The sequence below is a fragment of the Rosa chinensis genome, chromosome 1 (assembly GCF_002994745.2).
Source record: "Rosa chinensis cultivar Old Blush chromosome 1, RchiOBHm-V2, whole genome shotgun sequence".
In the NCBI taxonomy this organism is placed as follows: domain Eukaryota; kingdom Viridiplantae; phylum Streptophyta; class Magnoliopsida; order Rosales; family Rosaceae; genus Rosa; species Rosa chinensis.
Window position 1 is genome coordinate 25,757,400 of NC_037088.1, and position 9,432 is coordinate 25,766,831.

The window sequence follows — 9,432 nt, forward strand, 5'->3', positions numbered from 1 at the left end:
TACTAAATGGAGGTAACCAACAGCAGTACTTGTTTGAAATACTTATGAACTAAATTATAAAAAATAAAAATAAAATAAAAAATTACAATTAAAAAAAAGAAAAAGACTCTGGCAGTTGAATATTTGAGTATTGAATGCTGAAGACTATGATATCAGACTGGGTATATTTTTTTTTTTTTTGACAAAGCAGACTGGGTATATGTTAGTTTACTGAGTAGGTTGCATTCCACGACCGGCATCCTAGCAATAATTGTTTCATATTTTTATAACTTGTTTTGTTCTCAAATTCTTATCCACTTATCAAATGTTATTATTATTACTGGCTTTCCACTTCAGGTGATTCCCAACTCCCAACTCATGAGCCATTTTAACAACATTCTCTGGTGTCGAGAAAGATTGCGGTTCCTCCGAATCCACCAAACTGTAAAGCTAAAACTCAATCTGTAGTTCTGAAACTGATACAGTAAGGCCAGCATGACGGAGAAATCGGCTTCTTTCTACAATTTGTAAACGCTATTAAGAATTGAAAAGATCATTTTCTTACCTTCTGAACTGAAGGAACACTTTCCGTTGCATAAATTACAATATTTTGGACTTGACTTTTGATTCTTGAATATATCATGCATCTGTTTGGGATTGAATCTGTAGAATTTTTTTTATTTATTATTATTATTATTTTTTTTTTTTATGTAACACTTATGCTGAAAATGGTATTGTTTGTTAGACGCATATAGTTTTCTTCTAAAGATTTCAAGTGTAAACATAGATTACTTTTATCATATAATCAAACCCAGAGATGATTAGCCCATATGTGAATGCTCAATGACTACAAGTACTCCACGTCACTCACAGGACAATACTCAGCAGCTCAGGTAATTGCCCTTTCCATACAGAAAATGGAACTTGACAACTTGTTACTTCTTAACTTCAGTCACTTTGCACAATATCTGATATGGCAGTACAACAGATTCCTATACATCAGAATAGTTCTACACATTAACCTAAAGAGTAGCTTGAATGGGATCTCTGGCTCAAAAACTCTTCCGCATAGCAGTCTTTGAAAATCTGCCACATGGAATAAGAAGTTAAAAACCAACTATCACAAATACTTTTGAGATCTTCTGAAATTTTAACATATATGTCAAGGATCACTTTCTTCATGACATGGATAAGCAGTAACATGTTTCATTTTCCAGAAAGAAAATTTCTCTACATTCATGTGCATTAATAAGCAAAAAAGAAAGGAGAATGAAATTCACACTGTTTAATTTGCAATCCACGCTAGTTTCCTTTTTTGGTTGAAATTCTTACAAAAAGATAAAAATTAAGTTATTAAAATATGAAACATGGAGTGTGATTTGAAAATTAAGAAGTGCAAATTTAACTTCCCAAAAGAAAACGTGCACTTAAAGATGCTTCAATAACTCTCACCACAAATTATTGAAGCGGGCACTCCCATGGAAAGACAACATGAGAATAAAGGTACCATACCTCTTCTTGACTCAAAAACTCTCATTTCCCATTGACGAAAGTGTCCATTGAATAGAGTTTAGAATAATTCCAATGTGATTTGGTTCCCCGCTACTGTAGTTGATATTTTCAAAGCAACAGAACTGCGAATGAGCATATTTAGTCTTTAGTCAAGCATTACATGCTAATCAAGTAGCAAGAATGCAAAAGATCATTAGATCATATAGCTTTAAAACATTAAAGTACCTTCAGCTACACAGGGAAAGCTTTTGGGAGGGAAGAACACCTCTGGGTCAGTTCTACTCTGGCGAGAAGCAACCAGAGCCAGGCAATTTTTGCTGCAGAAAACAAAAGGCAACTAATAAATAACACGAAGTCGCAGATTCAAAGGGTGCACAATCTATGCATTTCACCAAGATACAGCAACAAGTTGAAAATCATACCTTGCCCACGAAGGAATAAATTTATTATTTGGTATACTATCGTCATCTTCGTCGTTTTCATCATCTGATTCTTTGTATGGAGAGATATCATAAGACTGTTCTCGACTCGTCTGCACAACCAATTTCTCATTTTCTGTGGCTTTGTCTAAATTGCTCTGTACCTTGAGAATCAAATTATCAGCATGAGGCTGTGCAGACAAAGAACATGCACACAAAATATGTAGCTGTCTGTGTAAGAAAGTTTTCTAAGGGTAGCTCAGTTTTGAGTTTACATGAGCATCCTTCTTTTTTATGGATTTTACTTGCAGAAAAAACAAACCCTGCAATAAGACAAGTATCCTTGTCTTCTATTATCACATAAAGGTCGTAGGTGAGATGGCCTCTGAGTAGTAAAAGACCAACAATTTTAAAGGCCCAATGCACATATAATAACACAGAATTAGAAATCATACTAGCCTGCAGCAAAGCTTATAATTTTTCTTAAACATATACCTCCCTAGTTCTAACAAGTGATGGTGAAAATTGGTCATTAAAAACCATTAGCATTTACCTCTTCCTTACGATCAAAATTACTGAAGCTCTTCTCTTCATGGACAGCTGTTCCACTTCTGGCATTATTTGCTGAAACACAGGAACTCCTAGGATCAGTCTCTGAAATGCTCCTAAGAGTGTCATGTTCCCCTTCTTTGTCCATTTTCTTATGCACGGTATTGCATTTTGAGTCCTTACTCTCGCATCTTCTTCCATCCTAGATAAGACAGCCCAAGATTCAATGTTTCTGATAAATAACTAGGTGTTAGATGATAAAAATCCTATAACAAGTCGGAACATAAAAGCATCATACACTGGCTTGGCATTGTATTTCTTTCTTTACTTTTTCCGCACGTAACTTGTCCTCATGTTCTCTCTGCTCCCTCCGCCCTTCTTCAACACGCATCCTTTTTCGTTGCTTCTCCTTTTTGTCTTCCCCTTCCCTTTCTCTCTTCTTTGCTGCCATATCAGCCTCAATTTTTTTCCTCTCCTCTTGTTTCCTTTTCCTCTGCAGCTCCAACTTCCTCAGATTCTCTTGCTCCACTCTTGCTCGCTCAACCTTCATAGCTTCTTTCTTCATCTTACGTTCATTGTCTTTCCTTTCTGCAAGACGCTTTGCAGCTTCAGCAGCCTCCAGGGCCTTCACTTTAATGTCCCTCTTCCCTATAGAAAAGCACAAGAAGCTCAAACTACTGTATCAAATTTTTGAAGGAAGAACAGAAAAAGGCACCAGAATGTTTAGCAGATACCCGCCATTTCCTCATTATCAACATGTTGGATTAACCTATATAAACCTCTACATGATATAATGGGACAAGTCATCTATCATGGGACTGTCATATGCAAGTCCAGCTCCAAACCTATAATTCCAGGATTCAGTAAAAACAAACCATTGCTTATACTGTAGTGCAGTTCTATATAACATTATGACCCACACTAAATATACTTGATATCTACTAGTGGAGCAATAGGCATATAAATTCTATAAATCAACGCGTGGGAGAATATTTGATTTTTCTGCTTTACCACAAGATATAACTGCCATTTTCATCATCAGATAAATCTTTATGGTCAATAAATTGCTAACAAGACATTACCTGGTAAGGCTGCAGCTGCTTGTTTCTGTTGCACAAGTGGAATAAAGGAAGTAATATTGGAAACAATATTGTTACGCTTGGGCTCCACCTCTGACAAACTAGGGCCTCCTTTTCTCAAACTGGTTTTTCCAGAAAACTTTGGCTTGCTGAACCTATTCTGAAGTGATCCGGTGGCTCTCTTTCGTGATACACTCTGGTTCTCCTTATTGTTATATCTTCTCTTACTGCTGTTTTGGATTCCAGGCTTCTTTTTGACGCTCTTATGAGTCCCCGTTAAACTGAATTCGGTGGTTACTGAATCTAGACTAAATCTATCAGTGTAGGCTGCAGCTTCAGAAACTGAAGCAGGAAGGTTAGGGATTTCTGTAATGTCTGCAAGCGGTGGCCTTTTTGGAGAACAATCTAACACTTCTGAAACAATGCCATCTTGAAAAGTATCAGCTACCTCATCTGTATTCTCATTTTCTTCACTAATACAGGCAAGCTCTGGAATTGAGCTCACTCGCTTCCCCGAACTACTAGAGCTTGAAGCAATTCTATCCCAAAGATTACCAACAGGAGAGGAATAAGGTTTCTTAATATCCCAACTAGATTGACCACTAAAATTTGGTAGGCAATCAGAATAGGAACTTCCATAAAAGGCCGGGCCAACTTCCTCACTCCAAGAACTATTACCATCCTTTAATTGCTTAACATTATCATTTATAGGAAAGGTGGTCCTCAGATCTACATGCTCCAAAACCCCAGTCGGAACAGATTGCTGTAGGTTTTGAACTTTATGCAACTTATAGGAAGCTAAAGAATAGGCTACGGGAGTTTGCATGCAAGCTGATTTGCAAAGCTGCTCCAGAATACCGGCACGCTCTAATGCAGTGTTTGGAAGGTTCCACTCATCAAAGCTAATTCCCTCTTCAGCAATGCTACATGGTTCATCATCTGTCTTTATAACAAACCTCTCAAGTACAGGCATTGCTTCATCCGCACTAGTCAAATCCAAGGATTCAACATGTGGAGCACCACCTGACAATTCTTTGAAGTTGCTGGTCCCTCCAGAATCAGATCTCTTTGCAAGCATGGTTCTTCCAGCACAAGGCCAATCTTCAACATTTTCTACTCTTAAATCATCCTGAAGATGAAGACAAATTGGGTCCTCTTTTAAGCATTGGCTTCCTCTATCAATGTTAATGTCAGTTGGAACTGCTACTCCTGTATCCTCAAGCAAAGAATCTAGAGGATGCCCAGCAGCCTGCTTGATCAATCTTGAGAAAACTGATGCTTCTTTTTCTTCATGCAAAAAAGTGAATGGAGCATTTGGACTACTATCCTCCCCTTCCAAACCCATTCCACCCTATAAACATCATAATGCATAAGAAAAAATCATACAACAAATTAGCAACTGTTAAATGCATGAGTAAGGAAACAGAAAACACTAAAATAAAACAAGAATATATAGAATAACAACAGCTCATAGGCAAAAGCAAAGCTAAAATGAACAAAAAAAAGAGTACCTCTTTCTTCTGTGCCTCGGGTAAAGATTCAGACCTTTCTACCATGTGATTCTCATTTAGATGTGTTTCTTCAACAGGACTCTTACTGACAATTAATTTCCCATCATCCTCCTGAGAAATTGAACGCCCTTGGAATTTTTGTAAAGCCTTTGGACTGTGTTCTTCTCTTTCCAAGTTTGCACACATAGAATCTTTTTTGACAGCGTGAAGAACCTCTTCTCTCAAGGCTACTGAAGCAGACAGGTCATGAACTCTTTTATCGTCAATCTTTCTTCGTTTAAGAGTAGGTGATGTACCCTCCATTGAATACCAAAAACTTCTTCCTTTGGAGTTCTCTGCAATCTGGCATTCAGTTGATTCTGAACAACCTACCTCTCTGTCATCACTGGCACTCCTTTGTACATATTCTGGAGAAATGTGTGCATTTACAGTCGACTGAGCCAAGTTACTCCTCAGCTCATCCCTAAAAGCAGCATAAGGGTTCTCAACTTCAAGAATCTCTGCATCTAGGATTCTATGAGAACCAGGCCCAGACACCATAGCAAAATCAACATCTGTTGATTTATGAGGATTACAAAGGGCATTAGAATCCACTGCACAGTCTTCTGACACCAACTCCGTTGGTATTGCAGCATTAGCAGTAGACAAATTAGACCCCTTTACTTCTTTTATCGGGCTACAAACCAATCGATCCCAGTCTACTCGCAAGGGAGTTTGATCATCTATCATAGAACATTTCTGTTTCGGAGTTCTCCCACTTTCTAGCAAAGTTTTGGGAACTGCATCCGTATAAGCATCAAATGATTCTTTTACTGATGAGATCACATTGTCATGTGACGCTCTTCTAGATTTACTGAACTCCTCTTCAAGGGCTTCAACTAAACCGCTCTGGACATCCATTTCTTTGGCTGAAACTTCACAATTGCCCAGAAAATCCATTTCCAAGGATGAGTTACAGTTTTCACGGGTAGTGATGCTCATTCCTTCTTCTAGTTTCTTTTCCCCGTGCATGAAGGGAAGAGGCATTTCTACTGATGAACTGCCCTGCATCCCCTTCTTACTAGCAGGAGTAGAAAGTCCTTTTAAACAGGACTCTTCCACAGTATCAATATCAACTGCTATACCACTACTTGTCCTGCCAATGCAGGGCGAGCCACTGGCATTTAAAGAGTTCTCCTGATGGCCAGAGCTTCTAGATCTAGTAATTCTACCAGAGTAGATGTCAGTGCCTTCTTCCTTGATTTGAAATTCTCCTATCTTTTGTTTTTCCACTTCAGAATGATTATCATTCAATTCACCAACATTTTCAGACTGTGAGCATTCAACATGTGGAGCACCACATGACAATTCTAAAAATTTGCTGGGCCCTCCAAAATCAAATCTCTGTGCCTGCATGGTTTTTCCAGCACAAGATAAATCTTCAGCATTTTCTAGTCTTAAATTGTCCGGAAGAAGAGAAACTGGGTTCTCTTTTAAGCATTGGCTTCCTTCATCAATGTTAGTGCTAGTTGGATGTGCTACTCCTGTTTCCTCAAGCAAAGAATCTTGAGGATGACCAGCAGCCTGCTTGATCAGAAATGGGAATACTGATGCTTCTTTTTCTTCATGCAAAAAAGTAAACAGAGCATTTGGACTACTGCCCACCCCTTCTAAACCCATTTCGCCCTATAAAACATTATTATGCATAAGAAAATATCATTTAAGAACAAACTAGTGGCTGTTTAATGTAAGAGAGAAAGGAAACAGAAAATACTAAAATGAAACAAGTAAACTAAATAGATAACAAAGGCATATGGGCAAAGCTTAGCTAAAATGAACAAAAAAGTGAGTACCTCTTTCTTCTGTGCCTCAGGTGAAGATTTGGACGTGTTTACCATGTGATGATCCTCATTTAGATGTGTTTCTTCAACAGGACTCCTACAGACAATTGAGTTCCCAGCAACATCCTTAGAAATTGAAGGACCTTTGAACTCTTGTAAAGCCTTTGGAGTGTGTTCATCTCTTTCCAAGTTTGCACACATAGAATCTTTCTCAACGGTTCGCTTCTTGCTTGAGTAGTCTCCCAGCTTTAATTCCCCCTCTCGACAACCGTCATTTGTTATATGACAGTAGCTAACCAATTCCAGTGGGTGAATTACTTGGTTAGACAGATGTGTCAATGTACCAATAGAATCAACAGCTATACCATCACTTGACTTGTAAATACATGGAGAGCCACTGACATCTAAAGAGTTCTCCTGATGGCCAGAGCTTCTAGATCTAGTAATTCTACCAGAGTAGATGTCAGAACCTTTTTCCTTGCTTTGAAATTCTCCTATTTTTGGTTTTTCCACTTCAGAATGATTCTCATTCAATTCATCGACATTTTCAGACTGTGGGGTAGATATCAGACACTTGATAGTTTCACCAGCATAACCATCAACATTGCCCTTATCCTGTGAACAGCTTTTTTGAGTACTGTTTCGAATTGCCAGAGCCCTTTGTCTTGACTTAGATCTTTGAACTCTAGCCAGTGAAAGAGCTGGGTTGAGGTAAATGTCTAACATTCTTGTATCCCCCTGATCTTCAGGAGACGTACCACCAGGATTTTCTTCTTTGTGATATTGTAAAACACCATCAAAGGCACACCCAGCATCACTAATGTGGCCCTGTGGCAAAATTGATACCTCCTCTCCTGTACCTCTAGCCGGTGTTAAAGCTGAGTCATGGTAAACGTCTGAGACTCTTTCATCCCTCTCATCTTCAGGAGACGTAACACTAGGATCCTCTTCTCTATGATGTTGAGTGACACCATTGGAGGCACATCCACCATTACTGATTGGGCACGGTGGCAAATCCAATACATTGCCTCCTACATCAAAAACTTTCTTTACCCCACAATGTTCCGTGCACAAATCATTTGTTAGCTGCCCGTAGTGAGCTGTAGCAACTGGCTTGTCGAACCCACAGCAATGACTACCAGTGAAAGGGATCACACGGCGTGTGCGAGGGAGTGGAACTTCTGAAATCAGCTCATGATGGTTCAACACTGTGATGTACAAATAAAAAGACTCCTAGTTAAGCCGTGGAAATAAGTCCCACCACCAATGAAAGTGACAAGGACATTGTACATATATTCATATACACAGACACATGCAGCATGGTCAGCTTATATGTGGTTTCTGGGTTCCTTCTTTTAATTGCATAGACCTATTTCTAAGGTGATAAAGAGCAACGAAGGTCAATGACCTGTTTATTTTCGCTATCAGTAGCACAAATCACCTGTTGAGCAATAGCATCTTCAAGTTTAAAAGCCGAAATTTGCGACTTGATTAGCTCTTAATACTATGTTTCATGTTTGCAGAAACTCATGGCAAAGCCACCTAACGCAGTAAGTCCCCAGCACACAGTTGCTAATTGTTCTAATTAGTTGCTTATCGGTTAAATTGCAGGCTCATATAACCTAACTGTGACAGATTATTGAGAATCCTCCAAATTACATAAACACCCATTGCAAAATTGAAAACCTAGGGTTCAGTTCATCATCTGAAAAAGGCCATTTCTAACAAAAGAGCTACTAGCAGTCGAGAGAAGCAAAATCGACGACGAAGAATTCTAAAAAGCACTGGAACCTGAAGCGAAATTCAAAAAAAAATTCAGAGGATAAAGATGAAAGAGATTACCGTCGGGGTGGGAGGAGAAAAGAGAAGGAGGAGGGGCAATTCCGGCAATGATGAGTTTGGAGGCGAGGTCCTGGTCGAAGAGGAAGGCCTGCTGCTTGGCTTTGTTGATAATCCATTGCTTTCCCTCGAAGATCTGCAACCAGTGCTTCTCAGTCGTCGACATTTTCACACTTGGCCCATAAGATTGGATCCCACTGCGTCTCTGTGAGAGAGAGAGAGAGAGAGAGAGAGAGAGAGAGAGAGAGAATTTGGAAGACGATTACCGCCGATTGGATTTTCAAATTTTGGGGAAAAGAGTTTTGGATCCGAAACATTTAACAGAGCGGGTCATGGGTAGGTGGGCCTCACAAATGGGCTGGTTTTGACCCGTTAAGTTAACTAGTCGTAGTTGTTTGACAACACCGCCAAGGTCTCTGGCGCACCCAAACACTTACGAAAGGTCCTTCAATTCCAGCCATTGGATCTCCAATACGCGGCTGGAATTCAAAGACAGCAGTAACTTATATTTTTCTTTTTATACCCAATATTAATTAAGAAAATTGAAAGAAAAAAATTACAATTTTTATTTCTTAAAATTCTATAATTACTTGTTCCCTCACTTTCATTTCTCACACCAAAAATTTTTTGAAATTTTACCTCTCTTTCTTCTTCCTCCATCAATTTGCTTCCAACAAGGCGAGATACGGGTTCTAATTGGCAAATTGATGAGAAAAATTAATTG

General features: G+C 38.9%; 1 protein-coding gene across 2 annotated transcripts; it reads right to left on the reverse strand.

Moving 5' to 3' along the window:
- Positions 1-796: 796 nt before the first annotated feature.
- Positions 797-8,973, reverse strand: LOC112163837. Of its 2 annotated transcripts, none has more exons than XM_040505799.1 (10): positions 8,712-8,973; positions 6,882-8,077; positions 5,050-6,714; positions 3,542-4,889; positions 2,758-3,107; positions 2,464-2,661; positions 1,914-2,068; positions 1,717-1,808; positions 1,492-1,613; positions 797-1,065 (listed from the first exon to the last, which is right to left on the reverse strand). In XM_040505799.1, the coding sequence occupies exons 1-9, from the start codon at positions 8,872-8,874 to the stop codon at positions 1,600-1,602; spliced, it is 5,181 nt and encodes a 1,726-aa protein (XP_040361733.1). In that variant the 5' UTR covers positions 8,875-8,973; the 3' UTR covers positions 797-1,065; positions 1,492-1,599. The 2 variants fall into 2 exon arrangements, with proteins under 2 accessions (XP_040361733.1, XP_040361719.1); XM_040505785.1 differs by having other exon boundaries at positions 1,914-2,074.
- Between the last annotated feature and the right edge of the window lie 459 nt (positions 8,974-9,432).

Coding starts and splice junctions, on each gene's coding strand:
- LOC112163837 (XM_040505785.1), bottom strand. CDS start 8,874: ATGTCGACGACTGAGAAGCACTGGTTGCAGATCTTCGAGGGAAAGCAA. Junction 8,078..8,711: donor TTTCTCCTCCCACCCCGACG/GTAATCTCTTTC, acceptor TGTACATCACAG/TGTTGAACCATCATGAGCTG. Junction 2,662..2,757: donor AAATACAATGCCAAGCCAGT/GTATGATGCTTT, acceptor TGTCTTATCTAG/GATGGAAGAAGATGCGAGAG.